The sequence below is a fragment of the Colletotrichum navitas genome (assembly GCF_030913465.1).
Source record: "Colletotrichum navitas strain CBS 125086 chromosome Unknown LY79scaffold_14, whole genome shotgun sequence".
Classification (NCBI taxonomy): Eukaryota; Fungi; Ascomycota; class Sordariomycetes; order Glomerellales; family Glomerellaceae; genus Colletotrichum; species Colletotrichum navitas.
In genome coordinates this window covers 125,760-153,510 of record NW_026850560.1, presented here as the reverse complement: position 1 = coordinate 153,510, position 27,751 = coordinate 125,760, and the positions used below count along the sequence as shown (strand labels likewise).

At 53.8% G+C, this 27,751-nt stretch overlaps 11 protein-coding genes across 11 annotated transcripts; 8 read left to right on the top strand and 3 right to left on the bottom strand.

The window, feature by feature from the left end:
- The first annotated feature begins 561 nt into the window (after positions 1-561).
- LY79DRAFT_89468 (uncharacterized protein) lies at positions 562-3,333 on the top strand. Its single transcript, XM_060565196.1, has 3 exons — positions 562-980; positions 1,214-1,488; positions 1,545-3,333. The coding sequence occupies exons 1-3, from the start codon at positions 807-809 to the stop codon at positions 3,181-3,183; spliced, it is 2,088 nt and encodes a 695-aa protein (XP_060416710.1). The 5' UTR covers positions 562-806; the 3' UTR covers positions 3,184-3,333.
- LY79DRAFT_89452 (uncharacterized protein) lies at positions 3,334-4,302 on the top strand. Its single transcript, XM_060565195.1, has one exon. The coding sequence runs from the start codon at positions 3,484-3,486 to the stop codon at positions 4,201-4,203; it is 720 nt and encodes a 239-aa protein (XP_060416709.1). The 5' UTR covers positions 3,334-3,483; the 3' UTR covers positions 4,204-4,302.
- Positions 4,303-5,534: 1,232 nt separating this feature from the next.
- LY79DRAFT_89489 (uncharacterized protein) lies at positions 5,535-6,960 on the top strand. Its single transcript, XM_060565197.1, has 2 exons — positions 5,535-5,641; positions 5,701-6,960. The coding sequence occupies exon 2, from the start codon at positions 5,797-5,799 to the stop codon at positions 6,724-6,726; it is 930 nt and encodes a 309-aa protein (XP_060416708.1). The 5' UTR covers positions 5,535-5,641; positions 5,701-5,796; the 3' UTR covers positions 6,727-6,960.
- Positions 6,961-7,723: 763 nt separating this feature from the next.
- LY79DRAFT_545862 (putative methyltransferase-domain-containing protein) lies at positions 7,724-9,300 on the top strand. The gene is made up of 3 exons (XM_060557198.1): positions 7,724-8,194; positions 8,259-8,710; positions 8,764-9,300. Exons 1-3 carry the CDS (start codon positions 7,906-7,908, stop codon positions 9,058-9,060), a joined length of 1,038 nt encoding a protein of 345 aa, XP_060416707.1. The 5' UTR covers positions 7,724-7,905; the 3' UTR covers positions 9,061-9,300.
- Positions 9,301-9,584: 284 nt separating this feature from the next.
- On the top strand, positions 9,585-11,531 carry LY79DRAFT_680500 (uncharacterized protein; the record flags this gene model as incomplete). The annotated part of the gene is made up of 2 exons (XM_060564540.1): positions 9,585-9,760; positions 10,135-11,531. The coding sequence occupies 2 exons, from the start codon at positions 9,585-9,587 to the stop codon at positions 11,339-11,341; spliced, it is 1,383 nt and encodes a 460-aa protein (XP_060416706.1). The 3' UTR covers positions 11,342-11,531.
- A 526-nt stretch (positions 11,532-12,057) lies between these two features.
- Positions 12,058-14,529, bottom strand: LY79DRAFT_667707 (uncharacterized protein; the record flags this gene model as incomplete). Its single annotated transcript, XM_060563423.1, has 7 exons — positions 12,058-13,102; positions 13,157-13,568; positions 13,616-13,772; positions 13,826-13,927; positions 13,980-14,078; positions 14,133-14,352; positions 14,408-14,529. The coding sequence occupies 7 exons, from the start codon at positions 14,527-14,529 to the stop codon at positions 12,058-12,060; spliced, it is 2,157 nt and encodes a 718-aa protein (XP_060416705.1).
- Positions 14,530-16,379: 1,850 nt separating this feature from the next.
- LY79DRAFT_545858 (uncharacterized protein) lies at positions 16,380-17,320 on the top strand. The gene is made up of 2 exons (XM_060557197.1): positions 16,380-16,660; positions 16,713-17,320. The coding sequence occupies exon 2, from the start codon at positions 16,842-16,844 to the stop codon at positions 17,190-17,192; it is 351 nt and encodes a 116-aa protein (XP_060416704.1). The 5' UTR covers positions 16,380-16,660; positions 16,713-16,841; the 3' UTR covers positions 17,193-17,320.
- A 3,161-nt stretch (positions 17,321-20,481) lies between these two features.
- Positions 20,482-20,885, bottom strand: LY79DRAFT_667706 (RNA polymerase N/8 kDa subunit; the record flags this gene model as incomplete). Its single annotated transcript, XM_060563422.1, has 4 exons — positions 20,482-20,530; positions 20,587-20,673; positions 20,736-20,794; positions 20,850-20,885. The coding sequence occupies 4 exons, from the start codon at positions 20,883-20,885 to the stop codon at positions 20,482-20,484; spliced, it is 231 nt and encodes a 76-aa protein (XP_060416703.1).
- Positions 20,886-21,124: 239 nt separating this feature from the next.
- Positions 21,125-24,529, top strand: LY79DRAFT_602383 (WD domain-containing protein). The gene is made up of 3 exons (XM_060561855.1): positions 21,125-21,686; positions 21,739-22,526; positions 22,582-24,529. Exons 1-3 carry the CDS (start codon positions 21,355-21,357, stop codon positions 24,342-24,344), a joined length of 2,883 nt encoding a protein of 960 aa, XP_060416702.1. The 5' UTR covers positions 21,125-21,354; the 3' UTR covers positions 24,345-24,529.
- A 242-nt stretch (positions 24,530-24,771) lies between these two features.
- Positions 24,772-26,093, top strand: LY79DRAFT_588347 (2OG-Fe(II) oxygenase superfamily protein; the record flags this gene model as incomplete). The annotated part of the gene is made up of 3 exons (XM_060560903.1): positions 24,772-24,971; positions 25,043-25,185; positions 25,255-26,093. 3 exons carry the CDS (start codon positions 24,772-24,774, stop codon positions 26,091-26,093), a joined length of 1,182 nt encoding a protein of 393 aa, XP_060416701.1.
- A 432-nt stretch (positions 26,094-26,525) lies between these two features.
- Positions 26,526-26,984, bottom strand: LY79DRAFT_667703 (At2g23090 like protein; the record flags this gene model as incomplete). Its single annotated transcript, XM_060563421.1, has 4 exons — positions 26,526-26,598; positions 26,662-26,732; positions 26,803-26,874; positions 26,976-26,984. The coding sequence occupies 4 exons, from the start codon at positions 26,982-26,984 to the stop codon at positions 26,526-26,528; spliced, it is 225 nt and encodes a 74-aa protein (XP_060416700.1).
- Between the last annotated feature and the right edge of the window lie 767 nt (positions 26,985-27,751).

The window sequence follows — 27,751 nt, the reverse complement described above, 5'->3', positions numbered from 1 at the left end:
CTCAGCAGGCCCTTGGCCACTGTCGCAAGAAACTCAGCGTGCTCCAGCGGTCTTTAAGGGGCCCTCCCAGCGGGCAACCAGCCGGCCCCACTACCCTCTCGAAGTATCCAGAAAGGTACTAGCACTAATTCGAGCTGGTGGGTGGTGCCCTGCTACGTCTGGAGGCGGCCCTGCTGCGGTCCAGCCGCCTGCTCTGGGGGGGCTCACTCAGTCCTCTCTCGCTCGCTCTCTGCGTTCCACGGCCCACCCTCTTCGGCCGGGGACATGGGCTGACTGGCCGTGCTTCCATCTCCGCTACTCTTCCTCCTGTTCCTGAACTCGACTTCTTTCCCTCACCTTCACCTCCTCCTCACCCTCTCTGCCTCCAAGGCAACTTTCTCACTTGTCCTTGTTATCGTGGTGAACCTCTTATTTGGCACAACCCTTGGGACGAGAAGGAGGCAGAAAAAAAAAAAGAAAGAAAGGGGCAGCTCGCAACCTCAATCACACCGTCGCCCCCTTCCCATTCACTGCCTGCGAGGCCGGAAAAAGCCCCCCATTCGACTCGCCATTACAATGTGACGTCCTGCCTACCTGCGCCCCATAATCCGCCTGCAAGAACAATACACGCAACTTGGAAGTCTGCAACAACTCAACCACCCAGCCCGATAACCTTTTCCTTCGTTTCTCGACTGTTTAATCCGACCTCATACTAGCCTCTCGTCTTCTTGCTGCTAAATCTTTCAAGCCGAGCTTGAGCATGCAAAGTGCGACCAGCCTCCGACACAGCCGATTCCCGTGATCCGAGAGGGAAAGAGAGATACACGATGCCTTCGCTCAAAGTCCCCGAAACCGGCCTCATTCTTGAGAGCTCGGCTGCCTCGGGCAATCCTGTACCGCCCCAGGCCTTTACCATCAATCTATCCGACCATGTCCTGGAGGACATGATCAGGTGTGTGCAAAGTGGCGAGGACCTCCAACTGTCCTTGGGGAGTAGCCCGGTAAGCAGTTCTCAGCACCTTTTCCTGCCGACATTCCGAACCCCTTGATACAATCCCATTGTCTATGTTGAGGGGAAGAGCTGCTGGTACCTAAAGTTGCTTTTGCATGCATGACGAACAACGCACCGCTACCGGTCGGACGCAGGCTGCAACCTCGAGACACTCCCAAACGAAACCCGTCAACCGACGCGAGTCCTGTTTGTGCCAGCGTGCTAACGGTTTTGCCTTCCAAGACATTGCTCTACGGATCTAGCTCCCATATCCTTTCTCCGGTCCCCGAACCATACTCCCACGACCTCTTCCTCACGAAACCTTTCGAGTCGACTAAACGAGCCACGCGATTACCACAAACCTCCTCATTATGGAAGAAGCTGCCCAGCTCCGAGGCCCCCAAGAAGGCCGAACAAGCCAAGGCAAAGGGCGCCCCTTCGACCTCGTCGTCTGGCATGGACTCGGATATAGAGAATCTGCAAAATTCCATCGCCGCGGCGACGGCGTCGAAGAAGCAGTATGTGGACGGTGACTGGGCAAAGCTAGTCATGGCACAACTAACAAGGGCAATAGGTCGCGGGTCATGAATAGGTTACCACCATCAAACAACAAGAAGGCCACAGGGAAGACGGCTAAGTCGTTGCTGTCGAGCATGACATCCTACGCCAACGGCGGCGGCAAGTCTTCTCCTTCGGGCTCACCGGCTCTGGTAGCCGTCAGCTCACCGTCGACAAACCCAGTCTTTTCGTCCTCGCAACAGGTTGTCGAGAAGTCCAAGGAGCAGAGGTCGATGATCGTCCATGAGCTGGCGGTACAGGACCGGCCATACGACTACCTAGAAGGCCTCTGGGAGGGTAAAGAGGAAGACTTCAAGCCCGCCCTGGAGAAGGTTGCCCAATTCGAGCCGGACACGCAAATGTGGGCGTTGAGAAAGCACTACTGGAGAGAGTTGGATGTGTGGAAGTACGACTATGATACCCAAGATACCCGGCAAAAGGCGATCGATAACGCGATCCGACAGTTTGACAAGATGCGGTTGGCAACCACGGAGCCCGATTGGCAGAAGCTCCTGCCGAGGGAAGAGCGAGGAAAGGGCAAGATCCTCAGCAAGTTGCAGGCGAACATTGCCAAAGCTTCTTCCGCAGCACCCCCACCCAAGATCAAGGTCAGCGACGCAACCAGCGACAACGGAGACGAAGACGTCCTCAAGATGAAGGGTGGCGAAACAATGTTACGGTCATCGTCGAATCCGCTACCAGCGAAACCGAAGAAGGCCGCTGACTCCCAGGCCAAGCGCCTCTTGTCGACGAACAAGAAAACTTCGACGCCCAGGGCCGCACCAATCAAAAGTAAAGAGAAGGCGCCTGCCGCGGGCAAGAACGGCCGTGTTCTCTCTGCAGAATTCGTCACCAATTCAGACTCGGACTCCGAGTCCTCGGAGGACAAGCCGATGGCAAGCATCGTGGCCTCCAAGCCTAGGCCGGTACCTGCCGCCGCACCTGCCCTCAAGAAGAAGCCCGAGGCGCCTGCGCCAAAGCCAAAGATAGCAGTGCCAAAGCCAAAACCCAGAGCGGTGGAGAAGCCAGCGGACCGATCGGTTGAGAGATCGATCGAGCGGCCCAAGGAGAAATCACCTCAGCCTCCTCGGGAGGCTGTCAAGGCGATCAAGTCGCAGCCGCCTAAGCGACAGCGAGAAGACGAGGCAGACGACAGCAGCTCCAGCTCTGGTGTCCCCCTGGCCAAGCGAGCGAAGCCCAAGGCGCCGATCAAGGCACCCGTTAGCCTGAAGCAGCGCCCCGCAGATGTCTCGCACAACTCGTCCCGCAATTCATCTGGCGTCTCTTACAAGAGCAAAAACACTTCGCCAGCCAAGTCTTCGCCGTTGGCTTCGTCACCGCCAACGAACGCATCAGACCTGGACCACTCGGCGCCACCCAAGAAGCGCAAGTTGGTGGAATCTTCCGACTCCAACGAGAGCGCCCGGACCAAGCCAGTTCCCAAGCGTCAACGCGGACTCAGCCCTGAACTGGTCAGCAAAGCCGCGCGTTTCAAGGCGTTCTACCAAAAGTATGAGACTCTGCACTGGGAGATTGCCGACATGCGCGACCCGCCCCAGCAGAAGATGAACGACCTCCTTGAGATGCGCGAGCGACTGAAGAGCATGAAGACAGAGATCTACAGGGAATGTCCACCTGCAATCGCGGTCGCTTAGAATGTGATCAAGGATGGACATCTCAGACTGCTCGATAAGGCCAATGGATCGGCGATCAAAACGGCTAAGGGCAAGGCGAATTAAAAAAAAAAAAAAGATTTGACGATTTGAAAGGGGCGGTTTTCTTTCACAAGCGAATAATTATCGGGGATATCTCGCCGTAATCCTGGATAGGACGGCCGCACGAAAGCATCAGCAACAGCGAAATGATTTTCTCTCTTTGTTTATTTTCCTCGTACTGGGATCGCATTTGCATCAACAGGGCTCGGACGGTCATCAGCGACCAGCATATAGGATTGCATGGACTCTGGGGACCACAACTGGAACACCGTGGATACGGGTCAGGATTTTGTTCCTCTGGATATAGTGTTCCCCCTTTTCCTTTCTTTTCTTTTACCTCTTCAATTTTTTTTGATACCAGGCAGTAGCCGACCACAGACGCATGCAGAGAATGCAAATGAAAACCATATCAAAGACTGCGAGCTGCTTTTAGGCCCCTGCCTTGTTTTATGCAATGGGCGTCCTCGGGATTCTGCCGTAGGAGTAAGCAAGGCATCTTGTTCATGCAAAGTAGTAACTTCATATCCCTCTCGCTCCAGGTGTTGCATCTTGCAGATGAGAGTCCCTGGTTTATTCCTTTGGAAAACAATAGAAAAACAAAGAGTAAAAGTCGACCGTGCGCCTCCTGAAACCCGTTGCATAGGTATTGCAGTTATGCAGCCGGCTTGTTCAGGCTACATTGATTGTATGACATGGAGGGAGATGGAAGGGGGAGGGGGGGGGTTGAATCTGAAGCCATTCCGTAATTTCCCTCAGGTATCTTCCTCCTGTTTTGTTTACTTTTCAAGGAGGTGCCCACTTTGCCGTCGCAGCGTCCCCTTTTTACCTTTTTACTCCCACCCATTCGCTGCTCCGCACGAGATTGGGGCTCAGATTGTCAACGCTCTTTTTGTTTTTTGTTTTTATGGAGCGGTTTCCACCAGCGCTACCCCCCGCAGTGTTATTAATAATGCATCGTAATATCGGGCGGGCCAGGGGGAGGAGCTGGGAGCTGTGTTGGTCAGCGCAGGATTGGCCAGTGACTGGCCCCAGTCTTTTCCCACCTACATTGAGAGGGGGGAGTGGGGGGGATGTACAATAAGCATCCAAACAACGATATAGACTTGGTAATCGGCTTCGGCTGCCCGATGTCTTTTTTTTCTGTTTTGTTTTTTTTGTCATAAACTAGTATACTGTTTGTAAGATTTTGACTTTGGAAGCACGCATATAGTAGAAAGTATGCCGGCGTGGTGTTGAGGCTCGGGAAAGGGAGGTCGGTCCTTGAGGCCGCGCCGAGGCAGCCACGATGAACAACATGGGTCTATTTGCCGTATTTTCCTCTGCCTTCCCTCTAACCCCCTCGCGCAATCCGCCTGCTCGGCGAAAGTCGTTGACCAGGAGCAACAGTGGAATGACTTTTTCGGGCAACCTGTCACGTAAGTTTGCATGCTGCGTGGATGGGCTGAGGCGAGTTGTGAGTCTGCTTCCGCGTTTGCGTTTGCGCTGCCAGCCATAAACTTATCTCAAACTTTTGTCAAGCATCTCTGCCACCCGTCGCCGAAAGAGTGGGCGGAAAGTAACTTTAACCCCCCCTAAAGTTTGCTGTTGAATTTCAAGGTACAAAGGCAACCCGATTGCTGCCGTTTCCAGAAATATCATAAAACAAGCCCAAAATAGAAGGGCGCGAGGGGCGAACCCTTCGTCCGCTCTCCTGCCTTCCCCCTGGGTTGAAAGCCACTAATCGGGACGGAGAGATGGGGAAGGAGGGGGGCAACGACGCCAAGACCCACTCGGTTCCCGGCCCGCCACCGTTGATTAGCCTTTTCCGGGGGTCGGGTCGTTGTGGTGTGGAGGTGGTGGTGAGGGTGGCGGCGGCCTCGGTATCGGTGGCCGGGGAGCTAGGCCGGATGCTACCTTGCACTGATCAGACCAACACGGGTGGGATACATCAAAATTTAAAACTGCCATGTCGAAAGACAATCACTCAATACCCTCTTTGAGACAACCGCATGGCTTTGTGAGCCTAGGGAAACTGGGTACCTTCTCGCCTTACTTTGCGGCGATGGCTATAGTAAGACTGAGAAAGCCAGCTTGAGCCGCAGAAGCTAGCATTGACTGAGGAAGGCGGCATTTGGAGCATGCTCCCACATGCTCCGGCTTCGATCACGCAATGCCGGCTGCCGGTTCTCAACCTCAAAAGATAACTAAGAGCAAGCAATATGCGCAAATGTTTTCAGGGTGAAAGCATCTCTGTTTGTCTGATGGTACACTGAAGAAAGCGGGTTTGTCTTCTTGATATCCCAACGGAAGTCGGATTCTGGTCTTCCTTGTTAGCAGCCTTCCCGGAAAGCGGGGAGTTGGTAACGGTCAGATCAGGGGAAACAAGGCAGTCAACAACACCAGAATGACCAGTTTATGCGTATGTGCCGAGGCTACAAATGACACCCAAGTGAATACTTAGCATCTCCCACTTGCAAGGGATCCTCATCATCAACCACACTGGCGTAGGACACATTCGAGACAACGAGCGCGCATCGTCCTCACCCAAAAACAACGCTGACAAGACCGGAAAAGATGCCGTACTACGAATACAACCACGCACACTACAACCGACCACCTCAACCGTACAACCCGCGGCTTTCGTCGCTTTCGCCTTACCGCATCGAGGATCTCTACGCGGCGTTACCCGGCGACATCGTTTGGTCCACCGTGTGCCCGCTTCGCACTGACCGCGACATCCCGCCGTCCATGGACCCCGGTTCGAGCGACCGCGAAGTCCCGCCACCGACAGAAAACCGCAAGCGTCGCGAGAAGAAGGGCGTCAGCCAGACACAAAACGAGAGGAGAGGCGGCGGTGAGGGAAGCCGCGACGTGGCCGACCGTGGCAAGCAGATCGACAAGACCCTCGCAATCACACGCCCGTCTCCTCTCAGCGCCAACCCCGAGGTTTCAATCCGGCTTCGAGAGCGGCGACTCATCGAGGTCAGACTCTTGCTGAGCCAGCTCCATGCGCAACTTGAGACGGCGTACAATGTCTACAAGACAATCGACGACAAATTCAGAACACAGTGCTACGCCGTCAAAAGCTTCGCCAGCGCAGACACGCTGGATAAAATTTGGAGTGACATGATACAGTCAGGGATGAAGCAAGAGGAGGCACAGGCTGAGAGATCGGCCGACTTTGACTCCGTCATGGCACAGATCGGCCTCTGCTTGCGACACCTCCAATCAGCCGAGAAGGACAGGCTTCCCTCGGTCCATGGCCTTCACGAGAGGAACGCCATCATCGAGCGTCAATTCAAGAACGTCACCAAGGCTGTCGAGGAAATTGTAGAGCTTGGTGAGAGAGCCCACATGGATCATCTGGCGTGTGGGGATTTGATCTGGCACTTGAACAGGGCCTGGACAGCTGCAAATCCCGAATCGGTGATGTGGAAAAGCCTTTTGGGCAAACTGCCCGCAGCGGAGAAGACGTATGTTGCTCCCGATGACAACAGCAACTAGAAAAATGCCGTAGCGACCAGACAGAGCACAGTGGTCGACAGAGTCATCGTACGAGGTGATCATATGGGGCAGTCGGGGATATGGTTGTGAGAGGACAGATTGGCAGTGCACTGGATACGCTGATGGCCGACGACGCGGGAATTGTGTTGTTGCAGGCGAAGCACCGGGTGAAACGGCTGTCTAAGTGAAAAGGTATTGTAATTATTCGTTAGTAGTATCCTTGATCCACAAGAGCAATCGCGCAAGAGACATTGCTTACATGATGGAAAAAGGTGGTGAAGCACCGTCCTCAACAGAATGATCGGAATTGAATTGTCAAGCCCCTGACCAGCCGAGGCCAGCCAGGGTCCAGACGCTGCGTATCGCACTCAAGTGCTCTGCACAATCTTTTCGCAACGGCTCTCCCATAGGGACACCGAGTCCTATAATCTCATCTTCTCCTGCATCCCCCGGAAGGAATTCAGGATATGCATGAGGTCGGCCCGGGCCCTGCTTTTCTGATGCCAATTGCAGACGTGAAGTCACGTCAGGCCCTCGCGGGCAGACCCGTCAATCCCGCACAAGGCAGGCGACATTGGGTGAGTGGTGTGAAGAAGTTACTCCGAATTTCTCATATGCCAGTGATGAGAGATTCTTGCTTGCGCGCGAATCTCTCCGTTTGCAGCATAGAAACGCAGCGTTGAAGAGGACGGTGCTTGAAGAAGAAAAAAAGAAGGTGGGAGTCAGAACCTGCGTGGAAATTGGAGCTTTATATACGATTTTTCTGTGACGTGGGGTCGCAGGGGCCGATGGCAGCCTTGCAAATGAGGCTAGCCAATGAGGGAGCTGGGCTCGTCGGTACCTCGGGAGGGGGGAAAGACCCTCCAAAGCAGACACCCCACCTGCCCGATCCGGACGGTTTGTAGAATTTTGGTAGCTTGGCGATAAGGGCCCCTTATCCGAATGGCCGCTGTCGTCGCGGCGTGTTTTGGCGATGGGGTCCTTATGCAAGTCCTGACCGCCGCTGAAAATTTCCCGGCCGTTTTAAAACAGCACGTTTCCCTTTCTGGCTTGCGAACAGCGCGCGCCTCTTTGTTCGGCGTTGCTTTCTTTTCCCTTCTTTTCGTCATTTTTCGGGGAAATCCACGAATACAAAACAAAAATAGACAACTGCACATAGACATTTATTAGTCACCAACAATGTTACTCGAGCCAAAAGACTTCCCGCAGATGTGGCAGAAACCGTCAAGTGATGACATACTCGACACACTGAAGCAACTGGAACTCAGCCCCCCGATCTGGAGTCACAACCGCAGAAGATCAGACATTATCCATGAGCAGGAGGCAACGGCCTATTTCCGACGCGAAGTATCACTGTACCTATCGTCCATCATCAAGAGCGGTCTCTCCTGGATCAAAAATGACGATGAGAAGGAGGAGATCTGGTCGGAAGCCAGCCGCAGAATGGCCGAGCGTTGTGGAAGAACAGGTATGTGAGAAATAGAACTACCGCTCCTCAGACTCGGGCGCCCGGCCTCTTACGCAGAGTGTAGCCATGGGCGAAATTACTCGGCGATGGCCCTTCCGGGAAGATGCTCTCACACCGACGTTCGAACTCATCATCCGTGAGCCACCCCTGACCGGTGACTCGCTCGGCCTCAAGACATGGGCCTCCTCGTACGTCTTGGCCCAAAGCCTGCCGTCTATCGGCTCGACTGCCCTCTTCCGTCTCTTCGACGAGTCACTTGGCCAGCCACGGCCGTCCGTATTGGAGTTGGGCTCCGGCACGGGCCTGCTCGGACTCGCGGCGGCGGCGCTCTGGAAGGCCCACGTTGTCTTAAGTGACTTGCCAGATATTATGTCGAATTTACGGCACAATATTGAAACCAACCGGGCTACCGTGGAGAAGCTCGGGGGGTCACTGGACGCGGGAGCCCTCACCTGGGGTGGCTCGGGTGCAGACGAAGTTGACTCAGACTTATTTGACAAGAAGAACCAGTTCAAGGTTTGCGTGACTGGACCGCATAACCGTTCACAACTTGCTTACATCTTCTACAGGTCGTCCTCGCCGCTGATTCTCTCTACGATGACTGTCACCCAGGCCTCTTAGCCGGTGCTTTTTCCGAACAGCTGTCGACTGAAGACGACGCGCGTGCAATTGTAATGGTCCCTTTGCGAGACGAAACGACGAAACAGCTATTGAAATCATTCAGAGATGCCATGGGAAGCCAAGAGATGCCTCTGACCTGCGTCGAGGAGGGAACTCTCGATGGTCAAGACGATTGGGGCGGGCCTGAAGAGGTCATCAATGTGACATGCTGGTGGGGCATATTTGCGCGCAAGCACGAAGCATAGCAACTAGCAAGCATACCTATGTAGGTTGCGGATGCTTGTTCGTAAAATGAGAAACTCGGGATGCCTTTAGACAGTAGATGGAAGGAAAGACAGCATGGCTGGCAAACACGCCTATCTATAATCCTAGATTAGAGCATGGCTCACCGCCGTAGTAAACGGGCAGATGGCCGAATTGGTAGATAACCTCCTCATCTTTCGTCTGTACTCCCGTGTCTTGAGCCTTCCTTTATGGAGAGGCAGCAGCTGTTTCCTTCCATCGCATGGATATGTACCGACCTTCCTGAATCGCATCCGCTGCAACTGCCTACTGTCAAAACTACGCTGTGAATTACTTCCCCTCACATCTCATTTTTCTCTGCCTTCATATAACTTCGATATCTGCTGGCAAGCCAATCACTTCCTTTCTTCCCACTTCTATACCAATCACTGCCACGAACCTTGCCTCAGCAACCACAGACTCCTCAAATCCAACAACTTGACCAACTCAGCCCATTTCAAGCAATCACAACAAAGCATTCACAAAAATGGTTGGCCAAATATCTTACACCGAGGAGCAGATATTCTTCGTCCTGGAGCAGGTTCTCGCCGACAAGAAACGCGATATCATTCTTTACGAGTACCAGAAGAAATTCGGCAAATCTCTTTCTGCGTCGCAGCTTCGATACATTAAGACTAAATATGGCCGTGACCCTGAGTTCGGGTAAGTGCGATCTTCTCTTATTAAAATTTATTCCCGTTCATTGTTTTCTTTCACTCTGTCGTGTTATGGAGCAAAGGAGAACTTGTAAATGAATAATAACCATTCGGCAGTACGGCGCTTATCAACCGCAAGCTCCCTGAGAACAGCGGAAACAGGAAAATGGCCAAGTCATCGCCAAAGGGACTAGTTGGTTCTCAGCCTCCATCTGCTTTATCATATCAGCTGGAATCGCAAAGTCAAACTATTCAGCATGTCCAACCCGGAAAAGAGCCCCCCCATTCATCTCTCCCCCACATGCCTCAGCTAAACTGGGAGCATCCAAGGTCTCCGCCAGGGGAGCATCAAAAGTTGCAATATCCGATAGATAATACGAGCAAGCCTTCCGAAAACCTCAACATATCACTGATACGGCCATCATGGGGGGGACGTACTCAGCTGCGGTTGCAGTCGCAGCTGCAGCGTGAGAAGTTCCCGCAATACCAGTCACATGTCAGCGGCCCAGAGCCGACTGGAACGTACTGGTTTGACCAGTATGCCCCGACGGTATACAAGACCCCTTACGGCTACCAGCCTGTTCTGCACTTCTACAACAAACTTCTGTATCCCTCTACAACCCAGAAGAGACAGCTCGAGGAGCCTGGTGAAATGCTTCCAAGTTCTGCAGCAAGACAGATGCTTCCCATTGATGGATTCAATGATACATCGTTCTCCCCTGATACTGCTCCTGAGTCCATGGAGGAACCTAAGGCGAAACGGGCAAGACTGGAGTTGACAAATAACAATTTCGCTCAGGTCACTACGGCTAAACCGGCCCAAATGTCGATGGACAACCTCAAACATCAGGGCATGGAACAGGGTACCACAAACTTCTGCGATATTGTCCCTTCTGAAGAACCTGCCGCTCACGTTGACTCAGACAAGGCTGACGAGGCCTTCTACACCGATGATAACAAGAACGAGCATTTCCCATGCAGCCAGTTTATCGAAGGTGTTGGCCACAAGACCCAGCCCGAGGACATCTTGCCGCTGCCTTTATCTTTTCAGATGCCCCAGACTTGGGACAAAAACGCTGGCATGAACAGCACCTCGGCCCAAGGACCAACTTCCGTTCCAACTTCCTTGTCTACAGCAACACAGTCAACAATGGTGTCCGCAGACACAAGTCTCATGTTTTCAGATGCAGCATGGAGCCAGATCTTCAACAAGGTGGAATCCGGCCCCCAAAGCAATTGCCAAGCCAGCAGCTCATTTCACTCTCCGCTGCTCTTGGAGGCACACAACCTTATTCTGGACCAGGCCGTTCAACATTCTTTGGAGGCATTCGTTGGAGATGCTATCGTCGAGACGGATACCAGTGGTTATGTATGTGACGGCGAGAATCTGGGGCAGTCTGGCTCCGAAGTAATGGCGGTCCCGGAACAGTCCGGGTTCGGTGATGGTCTCGGTTTCCTTGACGGCCTCGACGACTTTGACAACGACATTGACTGGAGTGTTGATCCCCTTCTTGGAAACGATCTAACTCCTGGTGTTTACCTAGCACAAGAGGTTGATGACCAGACTCAATCGGGCCACTCTGAGTAAGGCCACAGTTTGCATTTTCTTCCTCAACTTCACACACTCTTACTCCATAGGGCTACTTTGTGCCAATCAAGCTAGATCAGTAAAGACAACAAACCAGAGCATTCGCCAAAGTACACCCAGAACACACAGTTCACAAATTTGAAATTTCAAAATACTCATACAAAGGAAGAAGGCCGGCCAGCGGGGATGGAAACTTGCACATGGAAAGATAGTTGATTGGCTGTCCTTGCGACGCGGGCTATAATATATAATTTCCCTTTCCAGATAGGGCCACAAAACCTCCATTGGGACACGTGTCAAGAATGAGTGAGTCCTCCAAGCCATCCCTCCCCACCCTCCATGTAGAGAACATGAAAGAAACGATAAGGTGATTTTCTAACCTTCCAAATTCCAAGCTCTCAGCGCCCCCAAAGTCCGTCCACGGTGGGTATCTAGTACGATGAAAATGAAGAGACAGGCACTTGCCCCTAGTGTTGCCATGTGTTTGCGTGATGCGTGTGGTGTGCGTTTAAGCCATGCAGAAATCCTCTCCAAGCCAGATTTCGTCAAGAAAAAGGTAGAAGCATGGAACTTTTTTTAAGAAAATAAAAAAGAACAATGCCTGTCCTTTCCTCCTTCTTTATAGATCATAATCAAAATGATGACTCCATTTTCATTTGACAATATCTGGGAGTCGATAGAAGCAGGGGAAAGGAAATAAGGTGGATTGGCGATGCTCAAATGGCGATCGTGGTCGACTTCCTCGACTCACCTTCCTCCGGTGGGAAGCCGAACACCAGCTTATAGAGGTCGCGCAAGAAGCCATACTGGGTAGCCCTCTGGCTCATATAGTGGACGCTCTTGGCCATATCGTGCGCCGAGATGCGTTTCCCACGGGCTGGAAGCAGCGATGATCCCCGGAACGACGAGTCAGCCTGGACGAGGTTCTTGTAGTGCTGCAGGAGGGTCGAGTGTGCCGGCAGAGACCCGAATGACCCCGTGGGCATGTGTTTGACGAAGGCCTGCAGGGCTGCTTTCTCAGCCTTGCTGTCGAGGGCCGGGTCTCGGGCAAAACCGACGTTCATGGCCGCTTTGATGATCAAGGCCTTGATGCGGCCGCTATTGCTGTCTTCTCCAGCCGTTGTGGTCGTCGCCGTACTCGAGGTCTTGTTGCTACTCTGCGAATAGCTTGAAAGCTGTGAAGCGGAGCTCGACCATCGACCACGTCCGCTGTCCGACGTTGTGCCTAGAACGAGAATGTTTGGGGCCCGAGGCGAGGAGCTCTCGGGCGAAATGGGCGTGTCTTCGAACTCTGTAACGGGAGTTTCCGGGACCGGTGGAGGTTTTCGGGGTCGTTCTTCCGACAGACCCTTGTGGCTTTCTCTCTTAGAATAGGAAGAGCGGTTTGAGGCTCTACTCTCGCCACGAGAGGGTTGATCGTACTGTTGTTGGTGACCAAAGAAGCTGGTCTGGCTCGGTCGTGGGGTGTTTCGGTCTGGTCGAACCTGAGTCCACCCATCTCTGAATAAATCACAAAGTTCCCAGCAGGCCTGAACAGCCGAGCCCAGAAGCTCCTCATCGGGCGCTCTGCCATCGCGCTTGTTCTGCCTTAGGCTAAATAGCATTTCCGCGAGAGACCAACATGCCTTCAATAAAGAGTCGGTTTCATCGGCCAGCTCGCTTCGCTGCTTCATCAGCCGATGACAAAGAGTGATGTAGAAATCCAAAGTTCGCTCGCGGAAGGGCTCTGGTAGATTCTGAACATCCTGAGCGCTGTATAGACTGGTATGTGGTCAGCCCCGGGCTCCTATGATTATATTTCAGGGCCAAACGTACTGGTTGTTGAGTTCGAAACTAACCCGCAAGACAGAGTCGGCAACTTCATCTTTCTTTTGCCGGACATCGAAGAGTGACTGGCAGAAGTCGCGACATAGGTCGAGGTTCTCTCGCACGTGGTGATCGTAAATGTCCTCGTCTCTGTTGTCGTACAAACGCTGGCACAGCTTCCAGCATGCCATCCATGCCTTTTCGTGTGCGTCAGGTGTCCCCGAGCTGTTGAACATTCTTGTACGATGAATTGAGCTCAGGTTGGCCAGAGTGTTGCAAAGAGTCCAACATTCCTGGAGGGCGGTTCGTAAAGCTCTAATCTCTGAATCTTCTCGGAGCAGAGCGGGGGTGGTGAAGGGGTCGTCGTCGTCGTCGTCGTAGTTTTCGGCATCAGTCTCTACCTCTCTACCTTCGTCGATTTCTGTTTTGCGTTAGTCTGTTCAGTAAAACAGAGATCACTGAACGCACTTTCAAGGCTACTTGTGCTGCTAGACCTGAGCCGGGAAGACTCATTGAGCATGTCTTGCAGGTCTTGGGCGCGGGGTGTTGCGCTGTCTAGGCTATATCTAACAGGTCTGATGTCGGTTGAGAGGGGAGGAGGAGTAGGCAGCCCAGGTGACCTAGACTGTTCCATTTCAGTGAGCAACTTGCGCTAAGCGACGACACCGATAGGCGTACCTTGATTGCATTCTCGGTCACGGATGGAAGGCTCATTGTATCGGTTTTGGGTGACGACCGTTCGCTGGTCTGTTCTGGCTTCACCGTCGGCTCCGTTGAAGCCTGCTTTATAATCAATCACTGCCTACAGTCATCTCGGTCTCTGGGTACTTACCCAACTGTGGAAGCTTTCTGGCGCATGTATGACCGAGACAGCCTCGTCGCTATTACTCTGCCGCACATGGTCGGGAATATTGGTAGAGAGCATCGTGAGCTGTACCGCGTTAGCTACGCTGACCGCGTTTCGCAAGCTGAAAAGCGGTTGTACCTGGGGATGTGGCGTTGGGTTGGTATGCATAATACGAGCTTGTTGAACTTCGTCCGCTTCCTCGTCGTCGATCTCCGTGGTTTCCGTACCAGTCGACGTCACAGGCGAAGGACCGACAATATCGCTTGGACTCATGAGGTTTAAGTTGGTTGACGGGACCCTTTGAATGGAAGATGGTCGGAGGGAGTTGCGGTTGGAGTGGTCTGAAGCGTTCGATGACCTGCAATGGTTCGTAAGTTCAGGGACAATTGTACATAATCTGCATGGTGGCTTACATGTTGGCAAAATGAGACTGGAACGGTCCGTTGTCGGGAGACGAGATCGAAATGTCGTTGTGATGGGAATAGCTAGATATTTGGCTTCCGAGAGACGACCGAAGGGGGCCCTCGAGTGCCATGATCAGCCCAAGAGACTGCTCGCGAATACTAGCAACGACGGCTTGACTACAACACAAGAAGCTCCCAAGGCTGTCCAGCAGACTCGCAGTTGGTGCCTGTCAGTTTGGAGAATACCTCGGGAACCGTACGCAGCGCGCTTGTTTGCCGACTCAGCCGACTCCCAGGCCACACTGGTTGGGTTGGGGGGCCTTGATCCTGGTGGCCGTCGAGGCGAAGTAACGAAGCTGTGCTGGAAGGTCTCGTCAATAGCGGCCTGAAGATCACCAAACTTCCAGACAAGCAGCAGCCGGCTTGAAGGTGAACGATCTCAAGAGCGAGAGGGTGGGGAGGGCAGTTTAAGAGGAGCTGTGCCTCGTCAATGCTACCTCAATGCTGCGTAGAGCGACGAATGGTGCGGGAACCGGGGGGGGTCCAGGCCGACCCGGGTTACTCGTGCTCGTGCCTCGCTCAGGCGAAGTATCAACAGGGCCAGGCTTGGATGCGCTGCGTCGCGGCGGGTCTGCGCTTGCTGGCCAAGTAGCAGGGGTGCAAAAACAGCGGTTCGGGTGAGTGAAGGGTCGATTTATGGGGTAGATACGTTGGCTCGACCTGCGGGCAACGCGAGCGGTACCGCCTAGGTGGGAGAGGCAGGAAGAGAAAAAGAGTGAAAGTGGGTGAGCGATACGGCGCAAAGACGGCAGAGAACGAAATCAGGCTGAGCAACGCGTGTCGGCGATTATGCTGCAATGTAGCCGTAGGAGGGGCGGTTGAGAAGAGCTGCGGCTAAGATTCGACGAAACAGGTGACTAGCACGGCTCCACCGCTGGCTTCGTCGTCTGTTCGGTCTCGAGGGGGAGAAATAATATCTGACAGAAGGACGGAGAACAGGCAGATGGTGCTAGTACGTGGGCGTTAACATCCACGTACAGGCAGGCACAGGCGGCACAGCGTGGACAGGTTGGTTGTACAGGCAAACAAAAAGAAGTCTGACCCTTTGGTTAACGAACAGAATGCGTCGTACTTGCAGAGTAGGAGGCAGAAGCCGTCGTCATATGCTCTTCGAGTCGGTCAACGAGCAAGACAAAGTCTGACTGGATTTGAGTCGTGACGGGGAGACAAGCCAGAGCTGCCAAAAAGTTTTGGGTGTTGTTTGAATGGCTGATGGAATATGGCCCCGCCCTATGAACAGGCACCTCACATGGTAGGGTATCAGAAGGCGGCCAACAGAGAAGATCGTTGTGGAGTTCGCTGGCCGTTCTGCTAGGGAAGTAAGAGATCCGACAGGACGAACGGGGAAACGCTAGCAGAAGGAGTGGTTGAAATCGACAAGGCCGAGGCGTTGAGACTACCTGGAGGACGAGAAGTAGACAGTGGTGGGGGAGAGGTAGAGAGGGAGCTCCACGAGGCAGGATCCGATCCGTCATCTGGTTCGACTTTGACTGCGCGCTCTTCCTCTCTCGGTCGGACGCAACCACCAGCTTGCCCTTGGCCCTCACTCCGCGAACCTCACCCGGCTTAGGCAAGCAAGCACCGGCAAGCATGTCGAGTGCGCCGATGGGCCAGTAAGAGCTGCAGCTGCGCGTCTTCCTTCTCCCATGGTCTTCGCAGCGCACCTTCTGACGGGTTGGACCAGTCAGAGGTGAGCACAAGGTGGTGTCGGTGGACGAAGAGAGCGTCGTCAAGCTGTGAGCTGCATAAAGCAGACAGGCGTCGGCGCTTAGCAGAGGTGGATCCCACTTCATTCAGCGAACCACAAGCATCCCTGCACAGGGCAAGTAGCCAGGGGGGCCCGCTTTCCATGGAGGGGTCGACCTTAAGTTCGGAGGAGGGGAGGGTCGCAAGATGCAAGGAAAGCCCGGCCAGAAAAATGGCACAGGGCAGGGAGGGGGAGCGGATGGCAGGACTTTGTTTCTCTGGTACCTTCGATCGAGTGGAGGAATGAGGTAGCGTAGGGCAGGACGTGCCTTGGCTTTCTCGAGAAGATCACTAGTAGTAGGTAGGCAGGTGGCCGCCCGGTTCAAGCTTTCATTGCTGAACGCCTGCGGCATTGACCCTAGGTGACAGACAACCAACCAGCTCGGTTGTGATAAACTGTCGAATGGGAGGAAATCGAGAGGCCGAATGAATGTGACGGTCTGCGACGCAGTTCCGGTATGCAATCCGACTCCCGCTTCAGCCGAGTTCTCAACTTGCACTAGAATAGGTCTCTATCTGCCTCACCTCACCAGTATATCGAAGGAAATGCGGCCTGCAGGGGCCAAGTGTGTCTAGGCTGAGCCGGTGTGCCGGGCTCAGTGGCATCAACCGCCGTCTGCATCCTCGGATTATCTGAATGGGGACTTCGGTCTTCCTTTGGGTTGCGTGCCGTGTGGCTGCTCGCGCACCAAGGAGGGATGGGCGGATATCTCTCGCAACCCTCTTCCAACCGCGTCCCAGCTCGTCTGCCCTGCAACAAAGTATGCCCAGAACATTCAAGGCGTGTTCAGGGCCAATCCGAGGATGCCGTGTCATTCAAGACGAAGGAACGTATTCACGCTACCTAAAGCAGCTTCTGTCTGGACTTTGTTGTGTATGCCCATGTGTGCGTACTTGGGGGCCGCAACGCGCAGGTATGGTTGTGAACGGCGCTGCCCGTCTGTCGTCGTGGCCATGTCTCCCGCCAGTCCCGGCCGGGGAATGTTGACCGCCTTGGTCAGACTGTGGATGAATTGGCTTGGCTTGGCTTTGCCTGGTACAAAGCGGGGATGGGCTGTTGGAAGCAGAAGTGAAAGAGAAACAGACGCACCACACCACACGACCGTTCACCTTCTACCGCGCCGACTGCGGTAAGGTCTAAGTGACTTGTGCCCTCATTTGCCGGCTCCAGCGTGACAGAACCGAGCGTGGCCTCGACCTCGACACTTGACATGGGTTCGGAGATGGTGGCCCGAGTCGGTTGTCAAATAAACAAAAGCCATGCTCTCTTTCCCCTTGTCAATGAGCCGCCGTGCGGTTGATGTTGCAGGCTCCATGAAATTCTGCCTAGTCAGGCCGAGAAGCGCCAGGCCAAGCGGTACCCGTCCTTTGGGTAAGACATCTTAGGCAGGCAGGGTGAGGAGGCTGGTAACGTGCTCGTCTGCCATTCCCCAAGTTATTGCCGTGCATGCAGTCAAAATGGAGGCCGATTTTTTGGTATTTTACTCCGGAAAAGAAAGAGGCTGGCGTGTAAAATAGGTACAAAACAATGAGAAAGGAGGAACGGAAGCGTGCTTACACGTGGGGAGTTGGCCCGCCTGTCGAGGACACCTTACAACACGCGCCTAGATGTCCCATTGATCTCTCGTTTCCCACTTCAATTCAACGTGGTAAATTATTTCTATAATTCAAGCAGGCGGCTGCTAGCACTGCGAAGGGAAAACACCACTCAAACATGTCCTCAGGCGAGGCCGGATGTTGGTATCCGTTTAACCTGAAGCGGCCCTATTCCTCCATTCATCAACCATCACTGAGACGCTACCCTTAGGTCTAACAGGCCACTCGTGCTCGTGAACGGCATCAATTCCTACTGGCACAGTGGGTACGTACCCTTCACCGTTGGTTGTGCTCAAGCCGCTGTTGGTTCAACTCAAAGTCAAGACGACAGCTTCGCCCCTCAGGTATGTTTGCACATCCAACCATCATCGCTGCCATCTCACAACCCTACCTCCGGAATTATCCCGGTCACAGCAGCTTATACCAGAGGATATCAGCGTTCCAACATATCATCTACCTTCTTGGATTTAAGCCACGGAGATATAGGCTAGTTGGAACACCCGTCTAATCTTAGAAAAACACAAGAGAAACAAAAAAGGAAACACCCATCTACCCCATAGCATCGATATCCCGTAGCCGTTTCCCTCATCTGGGAACAACTCGCTCCGTGAGCTAGTCTGCACATGCCTCATGAGTTGTCTGCTTGAACTGCCCACCAGCGCTGGTGGTTGTAGGTTCACTGGCATCCTCGTCCATCTCGTGAAGAATCATGTCCCAGCCATAATTTTAGCGCGGTTATGAGCCTGGATCTTATGTAGGTGTCCTCCACTCATCACAGCGCTAATAGAACTTCTGGGAACAAGCCACCTCTATCATGGGGTGTCAGCTCTAGGGAACCAAGACCCAGGAATCCGTGCCCGGACATTAGTTGCTGATCGCCGATGGGGGGCCGGTCTGTTCTTCCACCACCCCTCCACCTTGAGAAGTATCAGATACGATATCGAAACTCCAGACATTATCCCCGCTTTCTTATGACGCCAAAGGAATGTGACCACAGACAAGCAGCAGCAGACCTTCGTTTGCCGTCGACCAGGGTTCTCCGACCCGTCCGTCAATATACGACATTGCGATTATGTATTAAACACTGCCTCCGCTTGTCGAAAGGCATCCCTGCAGCCACGACTGCATCACGCATGCAGGCTAAGGCGCATAGGCGCCAACAAGCGTTTCCATGAAATACACGATTCGGGGTTCCGGATCAGGTATCGCCTGCCCTCGTGCAACCGATATGGAGCCGTGATTTTCTGCATATCGAACGCTGACCACCATTCACTAGTGCACTTGCGCGCCAATTTAGGTCCTATCGCGGAAAGCCCGTTTAAACTGATGCGTTTGAATCAACACGGCGGCTTTGATGCATAGGGACTGTGGAACTTGATCCACCAAAGTTTACCTGTCTTCGAGTGGCTTGTTTACAGCTTTGCGTCGATCCAACAGACGTATCCCCGGACTCCGAACGCCATACAGCACACCAGGGTGCGTTGGGGGGACCCCTGCGTCCATTCGGCAAATCATCAATGCCCACGGAATGAAGCCCGGCGGATATCTTCCTATTCCAGACATCATGTTGGTGCACCTCGCGGCAAGAGCACCGCTGCACCATTCCCAGACCCTCGGGTGCGGAAGCTGTCCGTTGGACTACGACGTGCATATCAATTTGCACCGCTCATTCAACAACTCACATGTGCTACAACCTGTGAGAACCTGAATCAGTATAGATATGGGTCACTGTAATGTAGCAAAGTATACCGTACATGCTGGCCGACGAAAATGTTGGGCAGCAATGGTTCGAGCCATATTAGGCTTTCAAGAAAAGCCGAGCTGCCCTCTGTCGCTCAGTCGCCAAAGTTCGCCGCAATCGCGCAAAGTCATCGTCTCTTGGCCTTCAGAGTGAACATGGGCGATGCTGAGTGGATGAGGTTCTTCGGCCCGAGGGATATATTGTATGTGTCACTCGGCATTCCTCTGCCACCTGTTACATGACTGGCTCAACAAGACGTATTAGCAGTCAGCGATGCAAGCTGGGCCGGCTAGCAGGAAGCTGCGTTGTGTGGACCGGTTATCTCTTTGCCTTGATCGTCATATCAGATCTTGCCCTGCATTCCGGAATACAGGCGGTCCGACTAACACACTATAGCCACCGCTTTGAAATGTACCGCTGCTGCATATTCCAATATTTGTCTCTTGGATTGTCTCATATGCTCACATCACTATCGTAGTATCGTAAAGCAAACAATTAGTAAGAAAGCCGTAGCTGCCTAGCGAACAATACTAGCAAGACGGCCTGGAGCTTTTTTGTCACAGTCTTGGCAATACATGCATTCTAATAAGTCGCGGCGACCGGCTTTGGCAACAACCGTCCTTCAATGCCCTTGGTCGACCTCCCAGAAATCTCTATCATGCCGGAATCTGCCAGGCCAATGACTAGAATGGCCGTCGCCCCGTTGCGATACTCTGCAACGCCTCAACTGCAGCCGTCGCAGTCGAGCGCGGGATCAAAGAACGCGAGAAATCTGTGGTAGCGATCTCAAGGGCGCGGGGTAATGTCGTTGGTCTTCCATGGCATGAGTAACCGACCGTCTTTTCTTGACACTGGGCACTCTGCCCTGGTGCTGTTCCCTAACGCCTTGCAATGCTCTTAATTCCAGAACTCCATTCGTATCATCCTCTCATGGGTGAGTTTACGGGTTCAGGGACATCTTCTTCTCGTTGCGACCATCGGGAGTGTATCTATAGTTGTAAGCCTTTCAATGCGCCAAATAACGAGGATTCGACAGCATGCGTACTTCAGGAGCTTCTCGATAAGGTCGACGTGGGTCATGACCATGCGACGACAGCAATAACGCTTGAGGCCCAACTGATCCATCGCGTCGCTATCGCAATACACGTTAGTATGCTAGGGCCAAGGATGGTAAAATGAGCGTAGGCGACTTACCCATCAGTAATGCCGTCGTCGATGAGCTTCAAGTAGCGCTCCCACAGGTCGCCCGTGACCTAGAGAAAAAGTTAGTGGCCAGGTTGGGCAAAGACAAGCGCTCTGCAGGCTGACCTTTCCACACGAGAAACAGCGAACGGGAATAATCATTTTGACGGATTCTCTCGACGTGAAGACTTTTTGCAGACCGAGAAAGCTCGGGGTAGGTTTGTGATGTTGACCGCGCCTTTATTGTTGCTACCGTCGTCGCTTGCAAATCGTCGCCGCCGTCAAAGAACCTTTGGACCCTTCTGCTATTCGGGGGCGGGAAGGTGCGATGCGAAAAGAAAATTCGTCGGCCCGTGAATGTTCCGTCCCTTATCTTATCACCGCGGATTGTGGGGGAGCTCCGCCAATTGCATGGCCCAGCAATGGAGCGGGACCAAAATTTCTCTGGGCTATCGAACTTTTTTTTCCAGGAAAAGGCGAAGGGTCCTATGTGTGCGAACAGAGCAGGAATTCCAAGCCAGACTGCCGAACGAACATCTAAGGCCGCAAACTTTCCCTTCCCTGCCTTTCCGCCCGGAAACATACGAAGAGATCGGATTCGTTTACTCGCCAGGTTCAACACAAAAATACAATGGCCGGTCCGTCGACCCCGATAAGTCGGGAGGATGCGAAGAAGAGGAAAAGAGAACTGAACGAGAGGGACGGGCAAGCGAAACGCTTGCGCCAGAGGGGGAAACAGAGCCCCGGGAAACCCCTTAAAAACGGGCAGACAGACGCAGGCGACCTTCGCGACAATGCTTTAAACGTACTGTCGCAGCTCCAGAAGAACCTTACGGACGACCAAATCGAAAGCGAGCTTGTCAAGCTTGGAAACACCGAGGCCCAAGAAGCAGGATGGCAGGTTTCTATGCCGATGGGAGGCCGTATGGCTGATATTGACCCCATATTCGTGGAGAACGAGAAGTAGGTGCACCCGATGATGGTATCATCGCCCGCTTGTCTAACATTAGACCAGGTACCTGATCCTCACTTACAACACATCCTTGCAAATCTACTCTGTGGCCGAGTCCCTCCTGATCCGAAGAATTGCCTTGCCAGTGGTCCAAAACACATACTCCGAGAAGGCTTCAGCTCCCACGATTGTGGCCACGCGGCAATCCCAAGTCAAGCCTGATTTTCTCTGGGTGGCGTGCTCCGATGGCCGTGTCTGGCGCGTCAATTGGAAGAAGGGAACCACGGTCTATGATGAGTTCCGGACGCAGTCACAAACGGCGCTTGACATGTCCGTGGTGGCGATCGAGGGAGCCAAAAATAAGACCGAGGTCATCTACGTCTCTGAGGGGAAAAAGCAATCGAGAAGCGAAATCGTGGCGTACTTTGGTCCCGACTTCACGAAGCCCACCTCCGAGATCCTCTTCACGTCGAAGCAGGTTGATCAAGGGATCCATCTACTCCGCTCGAGTGCTGACGGCAAGACCATTATCGGAGCTACGAGAGAGGGTCTGGTTGTGGGGACCGTGGCCCCCGAGGTCTCCAAGACTGACGTGGGCCTTGAGTGCGAGTTCTTCACCTTCGATACGGCTGATATTGTCTGCTCCCTCGATATCCGAGTCACGAACGACAGGGACGGTTTGGTCCTTGACCTCATTGCAGGCGGCGCCCGGGGTGCCATATATTTCTACAACGACATCCTCAGAAAACTGCAGAATATCAACGCGCCGAAGTCAAAGAAGGACAGTCTGCAGGGCCGCAAATACCACTGGCACAGGAGGGCTGTGCATAGCTTGAAGTGGTCGAGGGACGGTGAGTATTACCCGGTCGAGTTGGCATGACGATCGGAAACTAATCTATTTCTTAGGCCACTACATGATTTCTGGTGGTTCAGAAAACGTTCTTGTGCTCTGGCAGATGGACACCGGAAAGATGGATCATCTCCCCCATCTGTCGGGAAGCATCGAGAACATCGTTGTGTCGCCCACAGGTGCATCGTATGCCCTTCACTTAGATGACAATTCTGCCATGGTTCTCTCTACCTCGGAGATGAAGCCATCAACGTACATCTCCGGTATCCAATCGGCTGCGCGGTTTACATCAACGCCCAAAGACTTGCTCGTCAAGCGTGTTTGGTCAGTGTCTGACGAAGTGCGGCATCCTGTCCCTGCTGCTCTGAACCCTGCAAAGCCATCGAGGCTTTACGTTTGCACTGGTACGGGTCAGCAGGCGATGTTGGCAGGTGAACTCCAGTCGGCCCCCCTGCTGCAGTCGTTCGATATAGAGTCATTCCGCAGCATCTCGAAGCAGGCTCTAGCAAGAACTCAGCCAACAGATGTCAATATCACATCAAAGGGAAATCCTATCTCAGAACCCCGCATCACCCACGTCGCGTTTTCCCAAGACGGCCACTGGCTGGCCACAGTCGACGACTGGCAACCGCCCAAGCGTGACCTCGAGAAGGTCGCTCCAGAAGCGCGTGAGCAGTTTGTGAGAGAAAGGCGCGAGATTTATCTCAAGTTCTGGTCTGCTACGGCCGGCGAGGAGAACTTTGCTCTATCTTCCAGGATTAACAGCCCACACGTCACCAGCCGGCCGGAGACTGTTCTTGCGCTTGCGGCAGATCACGCAACAAACAGGTTTGCTACTCTCGGAGACGACGGCATGGCGCGGATATGGCAGTCGAGGACAAGACAGCAGGATGGACTCACCTCTAAGGACAGTACTGGTGAGGCCCTGCATTCATGGTCGTGCTCTTTGGCTGTAGGTCTCGGTAGCAATGTGGGTGCCGATGCGCTTGCCCTTGCGGGAGAGACGACGAGCGAGCGCAGCGGCAGTCTGTGTTTTTCTGAGGACGGCTCGACACTTTTCGTCGCATTTGGCAGCTCGAACGATGGCGCCGTCTATGTCATTGACACCAAGTCTGGCGAAATCAGGTTAACCCTGGAGAACCTATGGAAGGGGCACATTCGCCGCTTGCAGGTCCTCTCTCCTTACATTATCACCCTTTCTGACGACCTGAGAGTGTACGATGTAGTGGCTGACGAGCTGCAATACGGCATTCAGCTGCCAAGCGGTCGCAACGCCGCAGCAGTGAAGGAGTTTAGCCATTTGGCAATCGACCGCAAGTCGAGAACTTTTGCCGTCGTTGTGCCCGGCGGTCAAGCATCCCAGCTTGCCGTGTTCAAGCCTGAGGAGCCTGAGTTGCTCTGCGTGAGGCGCATTCCCCACCGCATCACCAGTCTCGTTTCCACTGGAAGCTCGTCCGGATTCGTGGCTGTCGATGATGCCGCGCAGCTCTGGACCATCGCCGAGGCTACGGACCCCGCATCCGTGGTGCTATCGAGGCCATTGGAGGACATGCAGCTAGATGGCGAGCCTGTCTCGTCGGACGCGATTCTTGACGAGACTATCGAGGACGAGGATATGGCCAGCGACAATGAGCAAGAAGAGCACGTTGCCAACGGGGACGAGATGGATCTGGACGATGACGATGCCCAGCCGGCCGTCATCAATAGGCAGAAGCTGGCAGAGTTGTTTGACGCAGCACCGGCGTTCGCCATGCCCTCTGTCGAGGACATGTTCTACAAGGTTACGGGGTTGTTGGCGACAAAGCCTTTGGGGTCATGAAACGGCTACAACACACAAAAGTTGTCAATCTATGTGCATTATACCCGATAATAGAAGAAGAATGTAAAAGCATTTTGAATTGCATCACGTTTTGTAGGACTGATGGGGATCCTGATCCGGCGTGCGTCAGAAAGGGGGGTTCCCCGCGGCGCCGAAGTGCGGGGCAGACTGATCGCCGAGCCCCGCCGCCCAAGCACGTCATTCCCGAGGCCTGTCACTTCATTGGGAGCTCAAGTATCGGCTTACTTAACAGCGGTGTGTTTATATCACGAACCTGTTGCTACTATTCTAGATCATATCACAGAACGGCCTGCGCGAGACATTAGTGAAGAATAGGAAGAATTCCTACGCTCCTCGAGTTGTCTTATTCCCCAGCGTGGCCGTCGAGTTTCTGTAGCCACTAGTGAGACAATTACTGTGAGACACCATGTCTTTCACATCGATTCCGATTCTTGACTTCGCCTTGGCGCAGGACCCCAAGACAAAACCCCAGTTCCTCGACGACCTCCGCCAAGCACTCATGGAAGTCGGCTTCTTGTATCTCAAGAATGTCGGCATCCCCGATGATCTGTTCCAGAGAGTCATCATGCAAGGCAAGGCCTTCTTTGACATCCCGACTGAGGAAAAGTACCGTAAGCTCCTTATTCGGGGATGAACCCGAGTTGAATTGAACAGATAGGACTAAATACTATTCGCAGACTGAAGATTGAGATGAAGAACGCCAAGTCTTTCTTGGGATACTCTCAACTCTCGGCCGAGATCACGGCAGGCAAGATAGACCACCGGGAACAGATCGATCTCTCTACGGAGCATCCAATACCGGGGCCCAACGATCCGCTCTGTATGATACTGTTCCTTAAATGTGATTCAATGTGAGCTTTTAATAACCAATTATTTAAAAACATTACAGATTACAACCTTCTGGCTCCGAATCAGTGGCCCTCGGAAGCCGTTATCCCCGGCTTCCGTGCCACCTTTACTGAGTACATGGACCGCATGGGCGAGGTTTCCATCGCCTTCACCTCCCTAATCGCTGAGGCCATCAAGCTCCCGCCTTCCGCCTTCTCCAAATACTTTGACACCAACCAGCAACACAAGCTCAAGGTCATAAAGTACCCAGATCTGCACGAGCTCGGCATCACCGACCCGGCCGCCCAGGGCCAGGGCGTTGGCCCGCACAAGGACAGCATGCTGAGCAGCTACCTACTGCAGGCAAGCCACCACCGCGGGCTACAGGTGCAGAACGTGCGCGGCGAATGGATCGACGCGCCGCCGGTCGAGGGGACGCTGGTAGTAGCCATCGGACAGGGCTTGGAGGCGCTCACGCAGGGCGTGTGTGTGTCGACGACGCACCGCGTGCTGAGCCCGCCCGCCGGTCAGGGGGCGCGGTTTTCGATCCCATTCTTCCAGGGGGTGAAGGGGGATGCTCAGTTTGAGGACCTGGAGACCGTGGGCGTCGGGCAGGTGCCGGAGGAAATCAAGGAGCAGAGGAGGGCGGTGCTGGAGAAGAACGGCGGAGCGAGGCTGGACGACGTCGAGTTTACATTCCGGAAGGGCGGGGTCGCGAAGACGCTTGGCGAGGCGACGTTAAGGAATCGGGTCAAGAGTCACCCAGATGTCGGGGAGCGGTGGTATCCGGACATTTTGGCTGCAATCAGGGAGGAACAGGCGAGGGCCACCGCAGCGGCAACAGAAGGGAGCGAGAAAAGGGTTCCTGCGGCGTCTTCGGCTGCGGTGCCAGCTCATTGAGAGGCGGGTGTCTACCCCTTGTGTAGCTAGACAGCACAGCTTCACCTGAAGACTTTCGAAGGCGAGCTAGCATCCAGCCGCCAAGTCCTCCGCGTTCCTGGAAACGGAGACTATAGCGCACAAAGCGGCCTAGTTGACGTGTGGAGGCCATGGTACGAACGATCGATATGAAGTGGCTCAAGGCAAGGGCTCTGCAATCGATCAACAAGTGTCACGTACAAACTCATAAGGAATGTGTACTTGTAGGCTCGTTCTGTATTCCAGTATAAAAGAGAGCAATATTCCAATGTTACGCCTTTCGCTGAATGCCCCGACTCGACTAGACCGACTACGCCTCCCCCCGGGTCCGCGTGCCGCTGATTTTTACCACAACTCCTCGCCACACCGTTCACAAAAACTCCACCGTATCTCAAAGGGTAAATTTTCTCCCCATTATGCGGCAGCGAAAGCGGGAAAGCAGTCGGGGAGTCCCTTGCTGTGCTTGTTCTCGGCATGCTCGGTCAGACTAGACGAGGATTGTATCGTCAGTATTGGACTGGATGGTCTCAAAAGGGGCGATACAACTTACGCGGGAGCCTTGGTGGTCTTGAGGAAGGTGGCCTTGCAGATCTGGCACTGGATGTCCTTGGCCGCGGCGTTCTGTGTACGGAGTGATTAGCGACGGCCGTTCAGAATGCGATGCAGTCTGAACGAGAAGTCAATGACTTACCACCTTGAGCTGGGAGCCCTTGGGCTTCGCGTCCTTGGCGTTGCGATCACGCTTCTGCTGAGCCTTTGCGCCCTGTAATCCGAGTTGTCAGCATTGGCCGGCCCCTCAATTTGGTTTCCACCAGACCCTGATCGGCAGTGGGGTGAAGCAAGTGCAGAGTGTGTTTGACATACGTTGCCCATCTTGAATGTCTTATTGAGTAGGAACGAAGTGCGTATGTGGTGCGTGAAAACGGTTGTTGAAGAGGTTGTTGATATGCGCAAGAGTCGGAAGTGTTCGTGAGATTTAGGAAAGAGGGAAAATAGAAACGGTCTAAAGCGGGCGCAGACTGACAACTTTTTTCCCCTCCCCTCGGATGACCCCGTAGGCGCTCCTGCATGGATCTGCATTCCAGACTGTCTTGGGCACGGGCCCCCCGGGCTTCTAGTGGCTGCCTCCACTGAGGGGCTGGGATGTTTCTTTACCAACACCGACGTGACAACCGAAACCTAAGCCCGGAGGCCGGATTTTACTGGTTTCCGGGCTCAGTTCGCTCCAAGAGCCCGCCGTTTCATCCTGTCCTATCCTTTCCTTTCACGTGTCTGGCGTTCGTCCGGCCTCGTTCCGCTTCGCGGACCCATATCTCGCAATAGAGGGTGCAGCTTCCACACGTTTAGGGATTCGATGCTTGGCTCTTTGCATGTAGCTTTCTGCACGTCAATCAACCCAAGCTACCTATTGTCTGTTGGGGGTCATGCCCACGTGGAATGTAACGTTCCGTCGCTCGAGTCACTCTGTTTTCTAGATCCAGTCCTTGTTGATTCGAGTCTCAGAGACGCGTCTGAGCTAGAACGCGTTGCAGCATCATCATCGAGGCGCACGCTTGCCTGTACAAGAGCTAGTTCGTCTTCCAAACGCTCTTCAGCCAACGTTAGCCACCACAAGTGCCTGTCAAAGCTTCCTTCCATTG